This window comes from Dendropsophus ebraccatus, chromosome 15 (assembly GCF_027789765.1).
Source record: "Dendropsophus ebraccatus isolate aDenEbr1 chromosome 15, aDenEbr1.pat, whole genome shotgun sequence".
Taxonomy (NCBI): domain Eukaryota; kingdom Metazoa; phylum Chordata; class Amphibia; order Anura; family Hylidae; genus Dendropsophus; species Dendropsophus ebraccatus.
The window spans coordinates 33993178-34020032 of NC_091468.1; the positions used below are offsets into that span (position 1 = coordinate 33993178).

Genomic DNA, 26855 nt, shown 5'->3' on the forward strand with positions numbered 1-26855 from the left:
TCTTGAGGCCTATGTGCAGTATAAAGATATCCTTCTACCTCCGCTTTTGGAGGTCCTCCGCTCCTCCTTTGACCGGAATCGGCTACCGGCCTCATTCTATACAGCCAATATTGTCCTAATCCTGAAGCCTGATAAACAACCGTCTGAATGTGGGTCCTACAGACCTATTTCGCTGCTAAACTCAGACTATAAGCTCCTGACTAAGATTTTAGCAAACCGTTTAAATAGAGTTGTCACCTCCCCTATTCATGTTGACCAGTCAGGGTTCCTGCCCGGACGTAGTACCTCTGATAATATTAGACGGGCCCAGCTGGTGGTGCAGAGGGGGGCGGGTCGGGGCGAGGATTGGGCCTTGGCGGCATTAGATGCTGCCAAGGCCTTTGATTCTGTAGAGTGGCCCTTCTTGCTGGCCGTCCTGAAAAGGTTTAATTTCGGACCAAATTTTATAGCGTGGGTAGCCCTCCTATACAAGAATCCAACTGCCTCAATTACATTAAACGGTCTCACCTCCACTTCATTCCCCTTGGGACATGGCACGCGGCAGGGATGCCCCCTCTCCCCCCTACTGTTTGTTCTGGCCATGGAGCCTCTGGCATCCCTGCTGCGGGCGGACCCTATATACACTGGCATCTCGTATGTGGGAGAGGAGGATAAAGTCGGATTATATGCAGATGATCTGCTATTGTTCCTGTCCCACCCGGATACCGTTTTTTAAATCCCTTGATTCTGCCATGGTTAGCTTTATATGGGGAGCGTCCAGGTCTAAATTACAACTGGCCAAATTGCAGAGGCCCAAGGATTTGGCGGGGGTGGCATTGCCGGACTTATACCTTTACTACCTGGCGGGGCAGCTCAAATATATGGGACCCTGGGTCACATCTGACGCTGCATTGTTATCTGAGAGACATATATTGGACTACTCGGGCCTGCCCTCCCTCTGGTCAGTGCTCCACGCTGACACAATTCCCAGCCAAAAATTGCTGCCTGCTATGAGGGTTGCTCGACAGGTGTGGGTGGCTACCAAATCCATCACATCCCATACAGACATCCCAGAGGAAACCCCGCTATGGGACAACAGTACCCTGTCCCATCTGCTTGCATTTCATGATGCCCAGTATTGGAGAGACAGGGGGGTTTTGTATATGGCTGACGTGTATCGAGGTGGAGTGGTGGTGACCTTCGATACGCTGAAGGATACTCGTGACATACCCAACTCGAGTTTCTATAGGTATCTTCAACTGCGCCATGTGCTCCAGACACAGTTCATTGAGGAGGGTCTCTCGATATCCTCATATCCGTTAATTGGTATCATTCGGTCTCAGGGCCCTGGGGGACTAATTTCCTTGCTTTACTCGCACCTCATCCGACACAAGGCAGCCAATACTCCACTTCCTGCAGTGGATAGATGGAAGGAACACATTCCATTTATGTCCGATGAAACCTATGACGTTATGTTAGAATCCCATACGCATGTGTCTCCTTCTATAAATAACAGACTCACACAACTATACATAGTACACCAGAGCTACCTGACGCCGGTGCGTCTTCATAGAATGGGCAGAATCCTGGCTCCATCGTGTCCTAATGGCCCTATTCCACGGAACGATTATCGTTCGTTTTCGGACGATATCGACCGCTACGGACGATAATCGTTCCGTGGAATAGAGTGCAACGATCAGCCGACATCGTTCATGTCGGCTGATCGTTGCAGTCGCTTGTTTTTCAACATGTTGAAAAACAAGCGACTGATATAGCAGCGATCTGCTGCCGTCGCTCCGTTGAATAGGAGCATCGGCAGCAGACGCTGCTGTATCCTATGGGCTGCCCGGACGATCAGCGATCACCCGGGCAGCCCCCCCGCAGCTCCCCGCCGCCCCTCCCGCACTCACCCGCTCGCTGCAGCAGCGTTGAATAGCGGCGGTAGCGAGCGGCGAACGAGGAGCAAACGAGCGCTAATAGCGCTCGTTTGCTCCTCTAAAACGACCCGTGGAATAGGGCCATAAGTGTCAATTTGCCCCAGCTGACTTTTGGCACATGATCTGGGATTGTCCCCACATTCGGTTATTCTGGCAGGAAGTGGTTCGGGTGCTTACGGAGATGTGTCCCATGGAGGTGCCCCTTGACCCCACGATATGCATGTTTGGAGCCTTGTGCGAGGAGGTGTGGACGCATCATCGGGTGATTTTTCTCAGGGAAACTTTATTCCTTGCCAGGAAAGCGATTACGCTACGGTGGATCGACAGACGGCCCCCCACGGTTGAAACGTGGATAGCACTAGTTAACTCAGCGTACGAGCGGATGATATATAAACACCGCAAATGCCCCACCAAATTTCACAAGATCTGGGACGCATGGTGTCAGTCACCACATACGATGATTTCCCCCCCATCATACGATGACCTACCCGATCCTGTCTGAGTGTGTCGCCCTGGGATGCCGAAACACCTCCTCTTGATGATCTCTTGAGATCTGAGCTTTGTATTATTATCATGATGACAGTGCAGGAAGCTGTTGACCTATGAACTCGCTCCTTTTTTGCGTTTGCCTAACCTATCTGTGAAAAGTGTTACCTATCTTTCGATGTATAATGCTGTATGACTTGGATAGCTGTCTGATTTGTTTTACCTTTTGGTATGCGTTTCTCTGTGTATACCACTTTGTACACTTTAATAAAACTGAGTTAAAAAAAAAAATTGGCAGCTGATTCCTGCGCTTGGCGACGTTGTGTTCTTGTGTTTTATCCTCTGGAGGTGACCCCCAATGTGATGATGTCCCCTTGGTGATGTGGCCTTGTTGATTCTAATGACGGTGTGTGACCGAGGGGAGGGGATATTGTTACATTGGGGGGCGCAAGGGCTGCCTCCAGTGCATAGAGCCGGGCCAGTTCACAAGGCAGAAAGGCGCCAGGCATGGAAACAGGGCAGTGTTGTGAAAAAAGGACCACGCCACCTGGATCCCCACACAGGCCCCAATAAGGTACTGCAATTTTTTTTTTTTCACACAACGTATCTTTTAGTAAAAGTATGGCCGTTGTTGCAATCGGCAACACCGGCTGTACTTTTCACGAAAAGATACGTTGCCTTATGTTCTATGGAACTGACATGTCAGTTTTCTGCGGTCGCTATTCAGTGAATAGCGGCAGCAGAAAACCCTGTCAGTGCACACTATGGAGCGAGCAGCTCCGGCCACACGCTCCATTGTGTGCTGTGGGGAGTTCTGATCAGAACTCAGCGGCTGTAAAGATCATCCGGCCAGTACTGCAGTACGGGTCGGGATGATTTTTTCAGAGACCGGCCGTTCCATGACCCGACCGGGTCACGGAAGGGCAGGTCTCTTACTGTGTCTCTTACTGTGTGTTACTGTGTGTGACTGGCTGTGGAGCCAGCTTTCACAAAAGTAACTATGATCTGCTTAGTCCTTTTGCGGTTTGCAAAATCTCCATTTTAGGAACATTATTCATTTATTTTGTACTTGCTTTATCGAAATAAGTAAGCTTTATCAAAATATAGAGCAGCGTTTTTCCAACCGGGGTGCCGCGGCACACTGGTGTGCCGGGAGAACCAGCCAGGGGTGCCGCGGGAATCCCGGTGGGAAATGTGCGCTGTCACTTTAAACATCCCGAGAAGCTGCGGCCGCGCAGCTTCTCGGGATGCACAGATCACTTTGATGTTCCGCCCACACTGTGAGCATAATGTAGGAGCAGGAAGTGCCAGCATCCTGCTCCTACATGCACTCCCATAGGCTGCCGGCACTTCATGCCAGCAGCCTATGGGAGGCCGGGACATGACCTCTCCGGGAGGCGTGATGATGTGACGTCATCATGCCTGCCGGACGTCCCGTCCCCGCGGCTCGCAAGATGGAGCCCAAAGAGGAGGAGGAGAACTTCTGCCTGCAGCCACAGCGCGGATTAGGTGAATAGGATGTTTGTTTTTTTAGGGGCAGAGCAGGGGGCATTATTAGTTCATGGGGGGCACCTCGGGGGCATTATTAGTATATAGGGGCACCTCTGGGGGCATTATTAGTTCATAGGGGGTACCTCTGGGGGCATTATTAGTAGATGGGGGCACCTCTGGGGGCTTTATTAGCTCATGGGGGGCACCTCTGGGGGCATTATTAGCTCATGGGGGCACCTCTGGGGGCATTATTAGTATATGGGGGCACCTCTGGGGGCATTATTAGCTCATGGGGGGCACCTCTGGGGGCATTATTAGCTCATGGGGGCACCTCTGGGGGCATTACTAGCTCATCAGGGGCACCTCTGGGGGCATTATTAGTTCATGGGGGCATTATTAGTTCACGGGGGGCACCACTGGGGGCATTATTAGTTCATGGGGGCACCTCTGGGGGCATTATTAGTTCATGGGGGAACCTCTGGGGGCATTATTAGTTCATGGGGGCACCTCTGGGGGCATTATTAGTTCATGGGGGGCACCACTGGGGGCATTATTAGTTCACGAGGGGCACCACTGGGGGCATTATTAGTTCACGAGGGGCACCACTGGGGGCATTATTAGTTCATGGGGGCACCTCTGGGGGCATTATTAGTTCATGGGGGAACCTCTGGGGGCATTATTAGTTCATGGGGGAACCTCTGGGGGCATTATTAGTTCATGGGGGCACCTCTGGGGGCATTATTAGTTCATGGGGGCACCTCTGGGGGCATTATTAGTTCATGGGGGCACCTCTGGGGGCATTATTAGTAAATGGGGGCACCTCTAGGGGCATTATTAGCTCATGGGGGCACCTCTGGGGGCATTATTAGCTTATGGGGGCACCTCTGGGGGCATTATTAGTATATGGGGGCACCTCTGGGGGCATTATTAGTTCATGGGGGGCACCTCTGGGGGCATTTACTGCACATAACACCAAACAGCGCGGTTACTATGGGAGCCTACAGGAGGGAGAAAGGGAAGGAAGCTGCTAGAAATGTGCAGAGCCTAAATTGTTTGTCTCGCAGGTTCTGAAGAAATGAAACGTATCTGGAAGGAATCATCATGGAGGACTGGACTGGATGGAGAGGAAAAGGGAAAGTGATGCCCCAGATCAAAGAAGACGTCACCTGTGAGTCACTGTATGACGGTTTTCTTATTTTGTAGAACATTATTTAGTAGGGGTGCCCCGAGGAAATTGTTTTTTTTCAAGGGGTGCCCCGAGGTGGAAAAGGTTGGGAAGCACTGATATAGAGTTTGGGAGACGGGTGAAAGGGTAGCCGTAGCATTATTTTCAGCTTTAAATTGGAGTTTTTAGTAGATGGGGGCACCTCTGGGGGCTTTATTAGCTCATGGGGGGCACCTCTGGGGGCATTATTAGCTCATGGGGGCACCTCTGGGGGCATTATTATTATATGGGGGCACCTCTGGGGGCATTATTATTATATGGGGGGCACCTCTGGGGGCATTATTAGCTCATGGGGGCACCTCTGGGGGCATTATTAGTTCATCAGGGGCACCTCTGGGGGCATTATTAGTTCATGGGGGCATTATTAGTTCATGGGGGCACCTCTGGGGGCATTATTAGTTCATGGGGGAACCTCTGGGGGCATTATTAGTTCATGGGGGAACCTCTGGGGGCATTATTAGTTCATGGGGGCACCTCTGGGGGCATTATTAGTTCATGGGGGGCACCACTGGGGGCATTATTAGCTCATGGGGGCACCTCTGGGGGCATTATTAGTATATGGGGGCACCTCTGGGGGCATTATTAGCTCATGGGGGCACCTCTGGGGGCATTATTAGCTTATGGGGGCACCTCTGGGGGCATTATTAGTATATGGGGGCACCTCTGGGGGCATTATTAGCTCATGGGGGGCACCTCTGGGGGCATTATTAGCTCATGGGGGCACCTCTGGGGGCATTATTAGTTCATCAGGGGCACCTCTGGGGGCATTATTAGTTCACGGGGGCATCTCTGGAGGCATTATTAGTTCATGGGGGGCACCACTGGGGGCATTATTAGTTCATGGGGGCACCTCTGGGGGCATTATTAGTATATGGGGGCACCTCTGGGGGCATTATTAGTTCATCAGGGGCACCTCTGGGGGCATTATTAGTTCATGGGGGCGTCTCTGGGGGCATTATTAGTTCATGGGGGGCACCACTGGGGGCATTATTAGTTCATGGGGCACCTCTGGGGGCATTATTAGTTCATGGGGGAACCTCTGGGGGCATTATTAGTTCATGGGGGCACCTCTGGGGGCATTATTAGCTCATGGGGGCACCTCTGGGGGCATTATTAGCTCATGGGGGCACCTCTGGGGGCATTATTAGTATATGGGGCACCTCTGGGGGCATTATTAGTTCATGGGGGGCACCTCTGGGGGCATTTACTGCACATAACACCAAACAGCGCGGTTACTATGGGAGCCTACAGGAGGGAGAAAGGGAAGGAAGCTGCTAGAAATGTGCAGAGCCTAAATTGTTTGTCTCGCAGGTTCTGAAGAAATGAAACGTATCTGGAAGAAATCATCATGGAGGACTGGACTGGATGGAGAGGAAAAGGGAAAGTGATGCCCCAGATCAAAGAAGACGTCACCTGTGAGTCACTGTATGACGGTTTTCTTATTTTGTAGAACATTATTTAGTAGGGGTGCCCCGAGGAAATTTTTTTTTTCAAGGGGTGCCCCGAGGTGGAAAAGGTTGGGAAGCACTGATATAGAGTTTGGGAGACGGGTGAAAGGGTAGCCGTAGCATTATTTTCAGCTTTAAATTGGACTTTTACCACAGATGGTGAGGCCCCGGCATCCTCTTGGTGAGTCTGGCGAGGCCCTGGCATTGCCTTGGTCTGACGGGGCCCCCCAAAATCATGCAGGGGACACACATGGCATTGCGGCCCCCCTCCTTTTCGGCTATTAGATTTTATGTGGACAGAAATGGTCTGTCCCGTTAACTCTCTCTCTCCCCCCCCCTCTTATTCCCTCACAGGTGGTGTAGCCCGGTTCGAGAAAGTTCTGTAGAGGTCATCAGCTGATTGGCTGTTAAAAAAAGTGCGGGAAGCTGGTTTTTGAATTTAAGGAGCTTCAGCTCAGTCGGCGCTGACCCCCTGGATGAGAAGCTCCCGCCCAGGGCCGGGACAAAGGGTAGGCCAAGGTAGGCGATGGCCTAGGGCGCCATCTAGTGGTAATATACAGGGGGCGCAATTGTGGTCTCTGAATTTTTTTTTTTTAACTACTGGCTACTGTATTCTGTCTCCTGGTGGCTGCCGAGCGCTGCCCCTGCGCTTCCACCAGCGCCCTCATATCCCCCTCACCTGCAGCAGCATCAGCTCTGAAGCTGGTGTGGGGCTCACATGCCAACGGGCAGGCCGGGATCCGGCCGCCAGCAGCGCCCTCTGCAGGACACAAGATCTAACCCCCACACACACACCTCACATGTGCGGGGGAGCAGGCTCTAGTCCCGCGGCGGCAGTCATAGCCGCTCCTCCTCCTGACTACTATTTCGGATCCTTCAGACTCCAGGAGAAGGAAGACGCTGGGGAGGAAGGTGAATATGCTGCTGGGCCTCCTCACCACTTACTGCCTGGCTGCACTGACAGGCTGCCTAACCCTGCCATCTGGGGTCCTGCTCCTTCCACATCAACTGTATCCTGCTCTGCTCTCATACACAGACAGACAGGCACACAGAGGAGGTGGGGGGAGGGGCGGAAGAACCCGGTGCCGGCTCCAGGAAAGAGATGGAAGCAGGAGGAAGCAAGGAGCTGCTGAAAGTAAAGTTTCCTTATGATAAGTGTGTGTGTGTGTGTGTTTGAGCTGTGTGTGTGTGTGTGTGTGTGTGTGTGTGTGTGTGAACTGTGTGTGTGTGTGTGTGTGTGTGTGTGAACTGTGTGTGTGAACTGTGTGTGTGTGTGTGAACTGTGTGTGTGAGCTGTGTGTGTGTGTGTGTGAGCTGTGTGTGTGAGCTGTGTGTGTGTGAGAGCTGTGTGTGTGAACTGTGTGTGTGTGTGTGTGTGTGTGAACTGTGTGTGTGTGAGAGCTGTGTGTGTGAACTGTGTGTGTGTGTGTGTGTGTGTGAGAACTGTGTGTGTGTGTGTGAGCTGTGTGTGTGAGAGCTGTGTGTGTGTGAGCTGTGTGTGTGAGCTGTGTGTGTGAGAGCTGTGTGTGTGAGAGCTGTGTGTGTGAGAGCTGTGTGTGTGAGAGCTGTGTGTGTGAGAGCTGTGTGTGTGAGAGCTGTGTGTGTGAGAGCTGTGTGTGTGAGAGCTGTGTGTGAGAGCTGTGTGTGTGAGAGCTGTGTGTGTGAGAGCTGTGTGTGTGAACTGTGTGTGTGTGAGCTGTGTGTGTGTGTGTGTGAGAGCTGTGTGTGTGTGAGCTGTGTGTGTGTGTGAACTGTGTGTGTGTGTGTGAACTGTGTGTGTGTGTGAACTGTGTGTGAGCTGTATGTGTGTGTGAGCTGTGTGTGTGTGTGCGTGTGTGTGTGAGCTGTGTGTGTGAACTGTGTGTGTGAGCTGTGTGTGTGTGTGTGTGTGTGTGTGTGTGCACCTGTCAGTCTGTGTATGAGAATTGTGGATGTAAATATGACTACTACAACCACCATCATCCCCCTGATAGCTGAAGTGTGTGTTACATTACTACAATCCCCATCATCCGCTTATAGCTGGTGTTCCATGACTACAACCCCCATCATGTCCCTAATAGTTGGTGTGTGTGTTTCATGACTACAATCCCCATCATCACCCTGATAGCAGTGTGTGTTACATGACTACAGTCGTCATCATCCCATTGATAGCTGAAGTGTTACATGACTACAATCCCCATCGTCCCCCTGATATCTGAAGTGTTATTGTCCATACTACAAAATGATCACCTTCCTGATCACGCACGGTAAACAGAGCAAGCGCAGAAACCCAACAAATTTAGTACCACACAAAAACGTTGGCAGTGGTACAGTACATGAGGGGGAGGCAGTGGTGTGTGTGTGTGTGTGTGTGTGTGTGTGTGTGAAGTGGGTTTATTCTAAATGGGAATGCTGCAATGTGTGTGTGTGTGTATTTTATATTTCTATATAGGAATGCTGCACATCAAGTGGGACTATTCTACATGGGGATGCTACACATCAGGGAGGCCTATTCTATATGGTGATGCTTCACGGGGGGGGGGGCATATATTATATGGGGATGCTGCACAGCAGGAGGGGTTATTCTATATGTGGAAGCTGCATGGCGGGCCCACATACTATGGAGACTGCTGCACAGGGGGCCTATACTATACAGGTGCACAGAAGGGGTACATATTTTATACAGGCACAGAGAGGGTCTAATACTATGCGGGGGTAGAGAAGAGGTCTATACTACATAGGAGTACAGAGGGGACTATATTACTATATACTGTATGTGTTGGAGCAAGGATCCTAAGAATCCTTTGCAGATTCTGCAAAGAGGAATCGTGGCTCAGGGTGAGTGGAAAAGAAAAAGGAATAATGAACAACTGTGATCAGAGAAGACGTCAACTGTGAGTCACTATTCCAAACACTAACTGGAATGAACAACAAAACCTGTATACACATAAGCATACATATGTACACTATATAAATAACGTCAGTGCAGAGATCTCTCCCATCATCCACTTATAGCAACTCAGGGGGTCTGTGCCCCGGATGTTTTAGGACCCTAGCAGCAAAAGGTATGCTAAGAGTTGTAATACACAAAGAGGTATGCTGGGAGTTGTTGTGTCGGGAGGTTGCTGCTGCACAACTACAACTCCCAGCATACCTTCTTGTGCACAAATAGGTATGCTGGAGGTTGTAGTGCACAAGAAGGTATGTTGGGAGTTGTAGGGCGCTGTATTAAGTATCAAAATGGTATTGAGTATCAAAAGTTATGAAGCACAGGGGAAAAAACTATTTACATTAATTTATGATCATGCCATACCAAGTGTGTTTAAAAGTGTGTATACATGTCTTTTTTATGCAGATACAGTATATACGGGGTTTTTTTGTCTTTTTTCGGGGGGGGGGGGGGGGGCGCCATTTTCCTTCTCTGCCTAGGGCACCAAGACTCCTTGTCCCGGCCCTGCTCCCGCCCTCCCACCCTGAGGGTTAAGAAATTCTGAGTCTGTCGTGGACTTCATAGTGGGATGGTTTAGGTTATGGACTTATGTGGTTAAAGATTCTGCTATTTATTATGGTTATTTATTTATTCTTATAAATTGTAAACCCTTATAAAGTTCCGCGGCCATAAAATTCATCCACTGGAATTGTTGTTGTGTCTTTATTTATTAGGTTTAAGTGGGGGGTATGGGGCCTGCACTTCCGTGTTGGTTGAGGCTCCAGTAGAAAAAGTTTGAGAAGCACTGGTCTATACAGAGGTTAGCTGCCATACTTTATGTCCCATTATTGTTAGGCTCCTATACTGTAGTTAGGCCTCCATACCGTATACCTCCCTCCCCTTCTGTAGTTCTTCCCCCATACTGTACACATCCTCCCTGTGCAGGTAGTCCCCATACTGTATAACCCCCTCCTCCCTCTGTAGTTGGCCCATGTTTCCTCTGTCCCCCCATATTCAATGTCTCCTACTGTGCATCTTCTTGTAGGGCTTGTAACATATTCCCATCCCTGCAGTGTTCCCTGATGAAACCAAACTCCAAAGTAGCTGTTTATTTAAGGTGTGTTCACACTTTGCGGTCAAATCAAGTTTCTTTCTTGTGGTTTTGGGATTACCTTTTGTCTGTGATGTGTGAGATGGCTTCATAGTTCAGTAATATACTTTGATCTCTACTGCTACTAAGGAATCACTACAGAGAATATGACCTGTGCATAAGCTGCATACTTCATATTTCAGCCCTTAACATCAGGAATGTTAGCGAACTATTTAGGGGTTAAAAATCCTTCACACTGGATAAAACTAATATGCCATGTTATGTCAAGTGCAGGCCGCTGCATGGCATGACTATCAGGACTCTGCACTAAGCATAGAGTGTATCGGTCTTCCCTGGAAACTTCCTTCTATATGGAAAAAAAAACATCAAAGTAAAAAGCTTTGGGTACATTTTACCTGCAATCTCTCCCTGGGACAGACGCCTTTATCGGCAGCTGCATGCCTTGGTCTGCCCTCCCTTTGATCATTGTTATATAGCGTTGTGCGGTGTAATGTTATTAAAGGGGTTTTCAGCTACAAACTTGTGACACATGACGGGCCTTACAGAGACCTACGAGAGTCCTACCACCTCCTGTAAAGAGCGTCTGTGTAAATGACTGCTGACATGTTCATGAACAGGAGCCCTTGGGTTAGTAGGACTGGTTCAAAACATATATAGCACAGCGACTAATTTATTCCCATTCCTAATAATGTTATTATGTCATTTCCAATATACAGAACATGAAGAACTGCAATGGTTTTATCTGTAGCATCGACTTTGCACATTGATTTGCCCCATTTAGTTAATATCGTTAGGTAGAGAGAAAAAAAAGCCCATTTTATAAGTACGTGAAATTGACGTGAAATCCCCTTGGCTCATAACGTGCCCTATATTAGATGAAGATTGCTTCCCAGAAAGGATGCCTAAATGGCTATGCACTAAAATCATTGCAGCTATTTCATGTTGTTTATCTATAATAACGGTGGCAACTTGTTCTAACTTTAAGCCTTGGGAAATTTTACATAAAATAAACTACTGAAAGCAAAGTTTTCTGATGGGAAAAAAAAAAATCAGGTAATTTTCTCCTATATTGGCTCATTCTAAAATAAGAAAACTGGCAATAAACAGTTTCTTCTGGTCATAAAATGAAGGGTCCCTTTGTAAGGCTATATCCGGACTTTGTAGAACATAAGTAAAACTTATGACAAAGTCCTGTAACATTATAGTCATGTCACATATCTGAAAATCTGTAGCTCTTCATGTGTGCCGCAGCTCCTCACTGCTTATAGCATTGTATGTTGAGTTTGGTTTCAAGTTTAAATTGTCCAGGAAAAACCAATGGTACCGGAGGTTGTTGTAACTTGGGTAGACCACTGGTATAGATAGCACTTCGGTCAGTACCAAAACCGAACTGAGTATAAACATAATGGAAAGATTTGTACTTACATCTGGTTTGGGGTAAGTATATTTGTAGACTATAGAAATGAAAATTTAAAGAGGCACTGTCGAACTTAACAGGGGTAATGATCAGTTTTCTATGTTTAAAGGAGTAGTGCAGCGTTTTAAAATTATTCACTAAATAACACACATTACTTTGTACATAACTTTGTAATGTATGATATGTTAGGGAATTGCCCCCTTCCCAGTGTTTCCCCCCCACCCACGCTAGACCCAGAAGTGTAGTGCTCTATACTCACCTGATTCGTTTCTACCCCCGCCCGCCATCAGCCATAACTGTGCTCAGCCAATGGGGGCTGAGCAGCTGATGACGCGGCAGAGGGGGGCCGGCATGAGGGACAGCTGGAGCGGTCCGGCCGGCCTCCCGAAGATGACATCATTGTCCCAAGATGGCGGATGGGGATCGACACGAATCAGGTGAGCCATCCCTGGTGTCTAGTGGGGACTTTGTCCCAGAGGAGCAATCCACACATCCTACTCCTACCGGGCTCAATGAGAGATCAGTGTACTTATACTAGAGGTCCCCCAGGGGGGCTTCTAGTATAAGTGTAAAAGTAAAAAAAAAAGTGTTATTAATAAAAAGCCCCCTCCCTTAATAAAAGTTTGGATCACCCCGTTTTCCCATGTTATAAATAATAATAAATAAACATGTTTGTTATCGCCACGTGTGTAATCGCCCGAACTATTAATTTATCATATTCCTAATTTCGCACGGTAAATGGCGTAAGCGTAAAAAGTCCCAAAGTGCAAAATTGTGCATTTTAGGTCGCATCAAATCCAGAAAAATTGTAATAAAAAGCAATCAAAAATTTGCATATGCGCAATCAAGGTACCGATAGAAAGAACACATCACAGCCCCATAGACCAAAGGATAAAAGCGTTATAAGCCTGGGAATAGAGCAATTTTAAGGAACATATGTTTGTTAAAGGAGAAGTCCGGCCAAAATTAATTTTTGATATGTTGTTACTTATGAAAAGTTATACAAATTTCTAATGTACATTAATTATGGGAAATGCACATATACTGCTATTTCCCTTAATTTAGTAGATCAGGAAGTGTTAGAAATATCTCTGAAGAAGTGACGTCACGACCCAGGGTGTAATTCCTATGGAGTGTCCAGCAGGGGGCGCTCTCTATATAGAAGTCTATGGGACTTTATTGTTTCTATGGGTTTCTATGTAATGTAATGTAATGTAGTGTACAGTGCTTTATTGAATGAATACATCTATGGAATACTTTGGGGAGCAAGTGTCCTTGCTCCCCAAAGTATTGCATAAATGTATTCATTCAATACACAGTAAGCCCGCCGATCCGCCGCATTTCCGCCGATCCGCCACACGCTGATCCGCCGCATTCCCGCCGATCCGGACCATATACATTGAACTACAGCTCCCATCATCTGCTTCTAGTATGAACAGGTGATGGGAGCTGTAGTTGGGTAGTGGATATGACATGCCGCCGGGCGCAGGGGGGAGCCGCTCAGTGCACAGCAGCTCTCCCCTCCTCCTCCTCCTTCCGTGATAACTTCCGCCTATACCAATGCTGACTCCCTGCCTGGCCGCCGCTCTCCGCTCACATATACCGGCTCCCGGCATCAGCGCGGACACCAGGATGCATCGGGAGCCGGTATGTATGGGGGGAGAGTGGAGAGCGGCGGCCAGGCAGGGAGTCAGCATTGGTATAGGCGGAAGTTATCACGGAAGGAGGAGGAGGAGGGGGGAGCGCTGCTGTGTACTGAGCGGCTCCCCCCTGCGCCCGGCGGCATGTCATATCCACTACCCAACTACAGCTCCCATCACCTGTTCATACTATAAGCAGATGATGGGAGCTGTAGTTCAATGTATATGGTCCGGATCGGCGGGAATGCGGCGGATCAGCGTGTGGCGGATCGGCGGGCTTACTGTGTATTGAATGAATACATGTATGCAATACTTTGAGGAGCAAGGACACTTGCTCCCCAAAGTATTCCATAGATGTATTCATTCAATAAAGCACTGTACACTACACTACATTACATTACATTACATTACATTACATAGAAACCCATAGAAACAATAAAGTCCCATAGACTTCTATATAGAGAGCGCCCCCTGCTGGACACTCCATAGGAATTACACCCTGGGTCGTGACGTCACTTCTTCAGAGATATTTCTAACACTTCCTGATCTACTAAATTAAGGGAAATAGCTCTATATGTGCATTTCCCATAATTAATGTACATTAGAAATTTGTATAACTTTTCATAAGTAACAACATATCAAAAATTAATTTTGGCCGGACTTCTCCTTTAACAATGGTTTGAATTTTTTACAGGCCATCAGATACAATAAAAGTTATACATGTTACATATCGTTGTAATCGTAACGACTTGAGGAACATATATAACAGTTTTACCCCAGGGTGAGTGGCATAAAAACTAAAAAATCCTAAATAAAAGAAATTACAACAACATTGAATTTTTTTCTAGTTTTGCAGTGTTCTTTACGAAAAAATTCAGCCTGTCATTGCAAAGTACAATTAGTGGTGCAAAAAATAAGGGCTCATGTGGGTTTCTAGGTGAAAAAATACAAGTGCTATGGCCTTTTAAGCACAAGGAGGAAAAATTTAAAATTGAAATTGGCCCGTTCCTCTAAGGGTTAAATCAATGTTATACATATGGCCACTAAGTGTTTCCCTGTCAAACTGCGGTCCATGCTCCCTCAAGACATTTGGCCTTTTCTCTGTCAAAAAAAACCCCCAAACACATGAAGTCCTTTGTGTGCTCAAACACGTGGCTTACTATTGACAGCCCTTCCTGAGTGTGCACAGAGTGGGACAAGTCTTTACCGCACATGTGTACAGCTGCTGCAACTCCATATTCAGGAGAGACTCCTGGGGTTGCTCGCATTGTATGGTCAGCTCTCCTGTCACACAGAACCAAAACCTCTGTAATCACACTCTAACATTACACTGACTGAATTGTTCCATAACAAAGAGCATTGTGTCCTGGTAAGCTGCAGAGTTGATAATATAATTAGCAAAAGAAAAAAGGGGTTGTCCAGCTAAAATCTTTTTCTTTCTTTTTTTTTAAAGAGTTTATTTAAACTTTTGCATAGATAATATACAAGAAAACAAAAACATCCGTCCTTCATATGTATTGCAGATACACACCAACAGTGGACATCATAACTTAGGATGGGCCCTGATCCCAGATAACGAAGTGGAAAGGGCAACAACAGGCGTGTATTCCCCAAAAATCAACTGCCGTATGGCTTGAAGAGGACAGAATGTGTAGACAAAATATATACACACACACAGTAACCACAAACAAGGTTGAACATCTACTGTCTCATCTAACATGAGCCAGTGTATCCAAATCTTCTTGAATTTCTCAGGGCATTTGCGGTGTTCGTAGAGGACCTCGTATAGTGGGACATATTTGTTAACCAGCTGTTTCCAGCGGGCCAAGGAAGGAACGTCGGTGCACTTCCACTCCAGTGCTATAATTTTTTTGGCACAGAAGAAAAGGACCCTTATGAACACCCTGTAATATTTGTTTTGTGTAATCCCTGCCTAGCAGGAAGACCGAAGGGGTACGGACAAACGGAAAATCAAAGTGGTCGGACAGAAATTACAGAACCGAGCGCCAGAAGGCCTGTATCTTAGGGTATGACCACACTGCATGAATAAAGGTACCAACATCCGTCTGGCATTTAAAGCAAGTATCCGAGGGGGACACCCCCATCTTCCTAAGCCTCTCCGGGTGTAGTAGGTTCTCATCAGGAAGCGGAAATGAATCAATCGATCCCTAGCACTGACTACCGTAGGATAATATGTACTCACCACCTCCTTCCACTGCCGATCATTCAGGGAGGGGACATCTACCACCCATCTCACATAGGCCTTCTGGAATGGGGATGTGTCCTCCCAGCTCAACATTAAGTAGCTGTGCGTCAGGGGTTTTTCAAGATCTGTTGAGCCCGGGGGCGTGGCTTAGCACTTGAGCGGAGCGGTCGCATGTAGGCACAGCTCCCGTCCCGTGCTCGTCTTAATTAGCCTCCTGCTTGGTATCCTGACTCCTACCATAGCCTGCCTTACTCCGACCACCATGGGCAAGATCGGGAAACAAGATTTTGGCAAATCAAAGGAGCGTCCTGGGATGGAGAAGCTCCGGGATTATGCTCGCAAAGACGACCAAGATGGCGCTGACCTGCCTCATACTGCGGAGCAAGGAGCCGACACTGACGGAGACCCTGCAGCTGGGCCCTCTAACTCTGAAGGGGATTCTGAGCCCACGATGAGAGAAATCCTGCATGCCATCACCTCATGTAAGTCAGCTCTGACAGTTAAACTAGAGGAGGTGAAGATAGACGTGGGGCTCCTGCGGGAGGATTTGCAGAAGCTCAGGGGGAGGATAACGCAAGCTGAGGGACGCATCTCCTCCCTAGAAGACGAGGTGCATCCTCTGACAAATACAGTTTCTTCCCTGGAGTCGCAGCTTACCCTCTGCAGGCAGAAATCGGATGACCTGGAGAACAGGCTCCGTTGTAATAATGTCCGGATCATTGGGATGCCTGAAAGAGCGGAGGGGCAGAATCCTACTACTTTTGTGGAAAGATGGCTCAAGGAAACTTTTGCTGACACTAACTTTTCCATCGCCTTCACAGTTGAAAGAGCCCACAGGGTGCCTGTACGCCCTCCCCCCCCTGCTGCCGCCACGCGCCCGTTGCTTGCACGCATCCTGAACTGAAACGATAGGGATCTTATACTCCGTGCTGCCAGACGCAAAGGTGACAACGTCAAGGTTTCCATATTTCCTGACTTTTCCGCGGAGCTGCAAAAGCAGAGAGCCTCTTTCACCACCGCCTCCGAGAACTCGGTGTGGCATACTCCATGGCTTACCCAGCACGACTGCGTGTTGTCGATGGAGATCGTGCAATCTTCTTTACCACCCCCGCTGAAGCGGATGACTGGGCTAGACGACAGCGACGTTGGTCACCCAGACCGGAGTGACATACCAGCGGCCTCCTTTGCGTCAGAGGATCTTATCCGGATGAGTGATCTCCTGGTAACTTGGTTATGTGGCCTTGCCCCACTTTAGTTCTGTTTTCTGTTCTGATTTGGCCGGTAGGAGCCATTTATTGTTTTTGTGATGACGGGCTCTGCCCCATTAACAGAGCCACTTCAATGTCACCAGTCACCACCTATGTCCTGAACAGTTTTAGTCTTATCCTGATTATTTTGAATACTATGTCTTCTGGACAATCCAAGGACGCTGTTTTGTTCCTGTTGCAGTGTGTTGTGTTTATAGACTTTTACCGAGTACTCGCTATGGACAAAGTATGTGCTGTCTATCTAGGGAAGTGTATGATCTTATGGTTGCATGTCCTGCCGCTAGGGTTACATATATGTGATAATGGCTGATTACACTATATTGTCATGGAACGTCAGGGGTTTGGGGTCTCCTAAAAAGAGTTCACTCATATTTTCCCATATACGTCAATTTAACCCCATGATTACATGTCTCCAAGAAACACATTTGGTCCCTGAGAGATCTCATTTTCTTAGTAAGCCATGGATACAGTGGAAAGCCCACGCCTTCCACACATCATATTCGAGAGGGGTCTCTTTCCTAATCCACCGTACTCTTAGATGGGAGCCAATATCTACCAGGGTTGATCCTCAGGGCAGATATGTTTTTATATATGCCTATATAAATAACGAGTTCTGGCAGATGAGGGTTCAGCCATAAGGGCGTGCGAGGGGAAAAGGGGGGCGAGGACATCTGTTTATGCACTACCGACCATACCCTTTGCACAGTGGCCAAGGGAGGAGGCCAAGATGCCGAAGGGGTATACCGATACAGGGTATTAGTTAAGCCTTCATAGGATCCAACCATTGCCCCAGCCAGTGCCACCGCCGCATTACTGAGGTCCAGATCCAACCACCAATTAGCATAGATCAACTGAGACGCCAGAAAATAATGGTACATATTAGGCGCTGCCAGTCCCCCCTGATGTTTGGGCGCAAGGAGGTGTGCATAACCGATTCTAGGAGACCTGCCCTGCCTGTAGAAGAATCTCAGAATCCTTTCCAGATCAGCAAAGAACTGTTTAGGGGGGAAAACATGGGAGGTGTGAAACAGGTAAAGAAATTTGGGTAAAAAAATCATTTTAAAGATATTGATTCTACCCAGTAGTGACAACGGAAGTGATCCCTCACTTTTGTAGGCGGAGGTCAGTTGCTGCCAAGAGAGGCGTTAGGTTAAAGGGGTAGTGCGGCGGTAAACAATTATTCACAGAATAACACACATTACAAAGTTATACAACTTTGTAATGTATGTTATGTCTGTGAATGGCCCCCTTCCCTGTGTCCCACCACCCCCACCCGTGTACCCGGAAGTGTGGTGCGCTATACATACCTGTCACGTGCCGACTCGTCTCCGATCTTCAGTCAGCGATGTCGTCTTCGGACGGCCGGGCCGAATCCCTCCATCCGTCCTGAGTGCCGGCCGCCCTCTTCAGCGTCATCAGATGCTCAGCCGCTCGCAGCTGAGCAGCCGATGACGCGGCAGAGGGCGGCCGGCACTCAGGACGGACAGATGGATTCGGCCGAAGACGACATCGCTGACTGAAGATGAAGTGTGTTCCATGACTACAACCCCCATTGTCCCCAGATAGTTGGAGTGTTATTGTCCTTACTATAAAATTATCACCTTCCTGATCACAAACTGTAAACAGTGCAAACGCAAAAAAACACCAAGTTCAGTAGCACATAAAAACATGCTACTGAATAAAACTACAGATCATGGCACAAAAAAAAAAAAAAAAAGACCCCTCACACCACAGCCAGAAAGGTAACAGTGTTAGGAGTGAGAATAGGGCAATTTTTAAAGCACATTTATTTTAAATAATGGAAACTTTTTTTAAAGTAATAAAATTAAAGGAATGTGAATTGGTTTGTACGGACCTGACGGGGGGCAGGGGGGCATTTCTATTTTTCAATATAATTTACTCAGTATCGAATTCATATCAAGCATTGAAAAAAAAAGTTGGTATTGCTATCGAACTCAAAATTCTGGTATTGTGACATCACTAATGGCATACAGCAGCTAATAAGTACAGGAAGACTTAAGATTTTTTAATAGAAGTAATTTACAAATCTATATAACTTTCTGACACAATTGATTTGAAAGAAAAAGATTTTCGCTGGACAACCCCTTTTGTAATATAATTAGCCTAAGGTAATTGCCCTCAGTTGATATACAACCTGCATGATCAACAGGTGTCTTTCCTTGTGTGAGTGCGCAAAAGACTGGTTTTAAAGGGAACCAATAACGCCGAAAATGCCCCTAATGATAAGGAAACGCGCTGGTACATCACATAGCATGCTTCCCAAACATACCCTCCGTACCCTTACATTTATGAAGTCCCGCGCTGAATGGTAATTCCTGGCAAGTAGTCAAGGTGGGCGTATGTAGTCACGGTCCTGGGCGGTTGCGAGCGCTGTATTTACGCCCAGAGGGGCGTGATTGAAAGAGCTGCACTCTGCTGACGTCACCCGGGGCCTGCATTCAACGGCGGCAGCACACCGATGCCTTTAGCACACCCACCATGCGCAAACAGCGCGGGGCTTCATAAGTGTAAGATTACTGTCTAATCAAGGATGGCACGGAGAGTACAGGGGTATGTTTTGGAAGCGTGCTGGGTGATGTACCAGCACGTTTCCTTATCATTAGGGGCATTTTCGGCGTGATTAGTATAAACATAGAAAATGTAAAAAAATAAATAAAGTAAGTAGATTGCAAAACTGCTTGTGATCACAATCCCTGTTGATTTCTTAAAAACAAAACAAAAAAAAAACTCTTAGCCTTACGCAAGAATTTTATCAAGCAAATACAACTAAAAAAAATAGGAAGGATGAAACTCACCCGCCTTAATATTCAGTGGAATCGGTTCAACAATGCCATCACCTACACCAAAGAGGGAATAAATAGAAGACATGTTATTGATACTTAGAGTGTTTTCCTCCCAAGTTTGTCCTGTGCCATCTCCACAAGTACAGTACACACACTACTGACAGGAGGAACAACACAGTCCCAATATCTGTGAGGCTCATCTGGAAATAGCAAAATCAGTGAAAAAATTAAACTACACACTACTAGAATATTGGTGTCCTATCTAGGGGAAGAGCTAAATAACTCCTTTAAGGGGGTACTCCGTTAAAAAAAATATTTTTTTTTCAAATCAACTGGTACCAGAAAGTTAGACAGATTTGTAAATTACTTCTACTTAAAAATGTCAAGTCTTCCAGTCCTTATCAGCTGCTGTATGTCCTGCAGGAACTAGTGTATTATTTCCAGTCTGACACAGCGCTCTCTGCTGCCACCCCTGTTCATGTCAGGAACTGTCCAGAGCAGTATGAAATTCCCATAGAAAACCTCTCCTGCTTCGGACACTTCTTGTCACAGAAAGAGGTGGCAGCAGAGACCACTAGATCAAACTGGAAAGAATACACCACTTCCTGCAGGGCATACAGCAGCTGATAAGTACTAGAAGATTTGACATTTTTAAATAGAATTACTTAAAAAATCTGTATAACTTTCTGGAACCAGTTAATATGAAGAAAAATATTTTTTGCTGGAATACCCTTTTAATAAATTTAGTGCATTTCACTCCAACATACCAGTGTATAGAATGTCGGTCTTAGTAAGTACCCCCCCCCCATGACTGTAATATGCTACATGATATTACATTTTTAATCCTACAGAAGGCAGTGAGTAACTTACCAGAGCCTACCAAAGCTTCTTCATCAAACATAGCAGCTCTTGTTTTTCTATATACTGATATATTTCCACCTTGAAGTATCTAAGGCTTTAGGATAAACTAGAAGAAGGTGATTTGTCTCTGCCGACGTCCTGTATTTTCCCCGGAATATACAACCCTGAATAAACAACGAGACACCACTACACTGCACACTTGAGACTACACACCATCCACCTTCCACACTTTCTGGAGATCCAAATTTATAGCTGGAAGCCAGTGCAGGGCGGGCTGCTCATCCACTTATCGGTCTTTCCTCCCGGTGAAATATCTTGGCTGGCGTTCCTCTTATTTTACGTTTTCTTAGGTGGACAGTAGCGCAGCATCCAGCCCATACTAATTAGACAGCCATTTTTATTTGCCTCTTTGTGGAACGTATTTCACTTTGTCTGCTGGAACTGCAAAGCACCTTTTTATCTGTCTTTATAAAAATGGACATAAAATAAAAAATATTGTAGCCCATAGCTATAAATAATAGCTGTAATGCACCGCGGACCTGCCGCAGTGATCAATAGAAAGCATCAAGAACATAAATAACACTTACTCAGCTTAACCTTAACAACGGTAACTGCTGCTTTCAATGCACTGAAAGCCCCAAAGAAAATCTACAGAAAGGGTAAGATAAGAGAAGTGTGGTGTTTACTACTTTGTGAGACTGAGCCGTGCCAAACATGTGTCACATTAGTTGTTCCAAGGCTTTTCTCTGTAATGACAAACTGTAATAGAGCAATAAAATGTTACAATAAGTGGAGTTCTTTTCCCCACTTTATTCCTAACAAGCTAGGAGTGTGCAAAGAGGAGCATGACTTTACAGGACTGCACATGCTGCTTAAAGCTATGGAAGGGTAGAAGCTATCACTGAAGTTTGTAAGGAAGAAGTCTATTATTAACTCTTCTATGACTGGAAGTTTAAAGTTTACCTGTCACTTGTAATATTTAATAAATAGTACAAGCAATTTTAATAAACTCTTTATTAGGCAAAAAATGCCTCTTTCTGTACTCAAAGACTTCCAGACTCCATCCCTCACTTCTTATCTGTTCAATATCAGGCAAAGTTGTATACATTACAGAGGAGAAAAGTGAAGACGGGTTCTGCTGTGTCCATTATAACCTATGGAGGGGGTGGGGTCATGAGGGGGATGAGTGAGCTGGAAGAGGAGATAACCTGCTCTGCTGTTTGGAAACTGTCTGGGCACCTAAAATGCTGGATTCAGAGGTCAGAGAGTTCTGTGCTGGTCTATGACCTTGGTGAAATAGGATTGCAGGATGTAGTGTTATGCAGGGCTGCCTTTTCTCCTCTCAGTGCTCACTTATCCCCCTCGGCCCCTCCCGCCCTCCATAGCCCATAATGGACACAAAAATCCTGTTTCTTCTGAAATAAAGGGGAGGCTGCAAAAAAGCTCTTTGAGTACAGATGAAAACTCTTTGGCTTAACAAAACCTATTACAGAGTTTCTTAAAATTGCTTGTACTATTGATGTGTGATTGATTATGGGAAAATTTGCTTCGACGAACAAAACACACCAATCACTGAACTCAAGGAGAACAGTGAAAAAAACCAAAGGAGTACTCATTTAAGAGTCTCCACTGATTGCCCCCTACAAAATTTGAATATGCAAAAAAGGGGTCCGTGGAGCCTCAGTTGTGAGTCTCAAAACACGGGAAAAGCCAGATATCCCTCTCTCCAGAGAAGGAAGCCTGTTGCCAAGGGGTGCCTCCCAGTGGGGAAAACACCACATCACCCTGATACGTAGTCCCTCAGGTCCTCGCTCTGTTGCGAGTATTGGGGTCATGGAGTGATCCTGGAAACGACAGCCCCGTAAGTCTAACATCTATAGTAGGTAAAGTATTTGAGGGGTTTGTAAGAGATGCTATACTGAAGTATCTTAATGAAAATGATCTTATGACGCAGCACCAGCATGGATTTATGAGGGATCGATCCTGTCAGACTAATCTGATCGGCTTCTATGAAGAGGTAAGTTATAGACTGGACCTGGGGGAGGCTGTGGATGTTGTGTATCTGGACTTTTCAAAGGCATTTGATACTATGCCGCATGAAAGGTTGGTCTACAAAATGAGGATGCTGGGACTCGGGGAAAACGTATGCAAATGGGTAAGTAACTGGTTGTGTGATAGAAAACAGAGGGTGGTCATTGATCGAACATATTCAGATTGGGTTTTAGTTACTAGTGGGGTACCACAGGGGTCAGTGTTGGGTCCACTTCTTTTTAATATTTTTATTAATGATCTTGTTGAGGGGCTACAGAGCAGAATCTCCATTTTTGCAGATGATACTAAACTGGGTAAAGTAATCAGCACAGAGGATGATAATATCATATTACAGAGGGATTTGGAGAAGCTAGAGGCTTGGGCGGTGAAATGGCAAATGAAGTTTAATGTGGATAAATGTAAGGTTATGCACTTGGGCCATAGAAATAATAAGTACAGTTATGTGCTAAATAATAAAACACTGGGTAAAACTACTTCCGAAAAGGACCTGGGGGTATTGGTGGACAGTAAACTCAACTTTAGTGATCAGTGCCAGGCAGCAGCTGCCAAGGCTAATAAAATAATGGGATGCATCAAAAGAGGTATAGATGCTAAAGATGAGAACATAGTTTTGCCTCTTTATAAGTCACTGGTCAGACAACACATGGAATACTGTGTACAGTTTTTGACACCGGTATATAAGAAGGACACCGCTGAACAGGAGCGGGTGCAGATGAGGGCAACAAAGGTCATTAAGGGAATGGGTGGGTTACAGTACCAGGACAGATTATCAAGCTTGGGGTTATTTACACTAGAAAAAAAGACGTCTTAGAGGCGATCTGATCACAATGTACAAATATATGAATGGACAGTACAGAGATCTTTGTAGTGATCTTTTTATTCCTAGGACTGTAACCATGACAAGGGGGCATCCTCTACGTCTAGAGGAAAGAAGATTTTATCATCAGCATCGACGCGGGTTCTGTACTGTAGGAGCGGTAAGGCTGTGGAATTCTCTGCCACATGATGTTGTCATGGCCGATTCATTAAATAAGTTCAAGGGAGGCCTGGATGCTTTTCTTGAACAATATAATATTACAAGTTATGGGCATTAGATTTCCGGTGATACGTTGATCCAGGGATTATTCTGGTTGCCATTGGAGTCGGGGGGGAGTTTTCTCCCTGTGGTGGGGCAATTGTCGTCTGCCTCACAGGGGTTTTTGCCTTCCCTGGATCAACACAGTAGGGTTCCCCTAGGTTGAACCTGATGGACTCTAGTCTTCTTTCAACCTTATTTACTATGTTACTATGACCTAAATAGGGAAACACCAGGGTGGACCCTATAAGTCAAAGTCTAACGACATAAGATAAGGGTTACCAAGGCTAGGCATCCATCCACAGACAGCCGTTTCAGGGTATTTGCCCCTCGTCAGTGTGGAGCAGGATTCTGGCTATCAGGGGCAATGAAAAAAAGGCCAATAAAACACAACAATCACTGAACTCAAGGAGAACAGTGAAAAAAACCAATGGAGTACTCATTTAAGAGTCTCCACTGATTGCCCCCTACAAAATTTGAATACGCAAAAAAGGGGTCCGTGGAGCCTCAGTTGCGAGTCTCAAAACACGGGAATAGCCAGATATCCCTCTCTCCACAGAAGGAAGCCTGTTGCCAAGGGGTGCCTTGCTTTGGTTAAAAAGTGATTTGGATTACAAGCACGGTCCCAGAAGGAATTATGCTCGAGCACCACTGTAACTTGACGAGTCCTACAAGTGCAACTTTACTAGCTTAGATGAGAATACCCCTTTAACATTTTGCCTTCACAGAAATAAATGTCCCCAACTCAAACAATGAACAGCTCTGGTGCTATGTTTTTCACAAGTGGTGGACCTACATTTCTCATGTGATGCTTGTAAATCCGTAACACTCGTCTTGTCTCATTTTACTCCAATAACCAAAAATACAGCTGAAAGAGGGGTCTGAACAAGAATTAGTAAAGAAGGCATAAGGATACTCATTAGAGGATACATAGACAATAAAGGCAAGTGATCATGTGGTCTGGGAATGTCTGGACATTAAAGAGGACCTGTGACAGGCTCCTGCCCCCAGCTAGATCCCCTTTTACTGACCTCATGCAACGCGCGCACGGCTCAATTCATTCTCTATGGACGCCGGACCTCTCCCCACAGCACACACGCCGGCTTCTGACCGGGATATCTCCGTCCCAGGACTGGCTCCGGGAGCGGGACTCGGCCAGATAAGGTCTGTATAAGGGGATCTAGCTGGGGGTCGGGAGCCTGTCACCCTGGCCCGGGGGGTGACAGGTCTCCTTTAAGGGTACATTAAAATATACTGCGTTTGATACTGCATTCAATCATTTAGTTACAATAATATACCCAGCATCAACTCTGCCGCATCAAATCCACCTCAAACAAGGTATGTATCACTGTATCCTTAAAGAGGTTTTCCATTTCATAAAGTGATGGCTTTTAACTAGGATAGATCACGACTTATGATCAATAGGGGTGTGACTTCCCTCCTCCAGGGTGCTCAATATTGGCAAGGTGTGAAGGGAGTAAATTAAGTTTTAATCCCCTGGTGCACGGCAGGCAGAGGCAGGCAGGTAATCACCTGTCTGTTAGCGTCCTCTCTTCCTGTCAATCATCCCCGCCGAGAGCAATGACTAGACACTAGGCAGATGACTGCCGCGAGCTGCACAGCAGCTTTAAACAGTGATGCAGGGAACCAAATCAGCCAAATTAGGCTGACTGATTCCCTTTAAGGGTAGCTTCACACGTACCGACGGTCCTGGCAGATCACTTTCACTACATACATAGCGGTCTGAACGACCGCTGCGTGTGTGTTATTCTGCCGGCCGCTTAACCCCTTCTGTTGTATACATTACCTGTCCTCGCTGCACGGGGTCCCGGCGTACTGCTCTCCCGTCCGGCCAATCAGTGTGTTGCCCTGCCGCAGCCACTGATTGACCGGGCGGGAGAGCAGTACGCCGGGACCCCGTTCAGCGAGGACAGGTAATGTATACAGAGCGGGAGCCGGGCGGCAACAGAAGGGGTTAAGCGGCCAGCAGGATTACATACACGCAGCGGTCGTTCAGACCGCTGCGTGTATGTAGTGAAAGTGATCTGCCAGGACCTAGCCGACTGGCAGCGTTATTAATGCTGCAAGTCGGTACGTGTGAAGCTACCCTGAGGCAGCCATACACTCTCCCAGGCTCACCATATGAATTTGGCAAGGCTGAATGTTCATATTTCCTCTATGGGGAAGGGAGACGTAAGCTGCCACCAGACAGCTCTGACACTGGCTTCTCTCTCCCAGAACAATAAGGTTGGGATGTAAAAATCCACCATGCCAACGCTGCCACACACTTTGTGGAACTGACCTAACTCGCTGAAGTCAGCGGGCTCTACTAATCTAAGATGTATGGGTAGTTTTAGTGTTCATGTGAACAAAGCCTTAAAGGAAAACAAAGGTGTAAATAAGCGATTTTTCGTACGATAATCGCCCGGGGTAAAAGGCCCTAAAGCTTCCATCAGGATTCCAGGTATACTTTTTTTTCCTCCATAGTCATTACCAGCGCTGAAAGTTAAGCCTTTTGTTCATCTGTAAATGAGGTTTAAAAGCTCAGGCAGATGTCCCGCAGCACAGTAAGATCCCAGGTAAGTCCAGCCCATGTCATCTTATTAACTATCTCTGTACCCGCTTGCATTCACCTGCTCCATTTAACTGACAGCCACTACATAAAGAGGACATGGGCTGGACTTACCTTTTCTATGTAAGCTTATATTTTGACACTGGAAAGGACAATAAAGATTTAAAAAAAAAAAAAAAAGTGCCCAGAATCTCACTCACTAGCCCTATCGCCTAAAAGGCTTATGAACATCCATGTTTTTTGCAGACAGGTCTTCTTTAGGCCTCATTCACACATCCGTAGTGTAGCCCTCGAATGCAGAACCGCTGCCCGCACTACAAATGTGCATCCGTAGTGCTCCGTGCTTCTGGGAGCACTACGTTCACACATCATTAC

The 26855-nt window shown here is 46.7% G+C and overlaps 1 protein-coding gene across 1 annotated transcript in view; it reads right to left on the reverse strand.

Moving 5' to 3' along the window:
- The window catches only part of GPATCH11 (G-patch domain containing 11), a 47597-nt gene that overhangs the window by 14728 nt on the left and 6014 nt on the right, over positions 1-26855 (reverse strand). The window contains exon 3 of the mRNA XM_069954454.1: positions 19933-19974. Within this exon, the coding sequence (XP_069810555.1) occupies positions 19933-19974 (42 nt within the window). The remainder of the gene's footprint in view (positions 1-19932; positions 19975-26855) is intronic.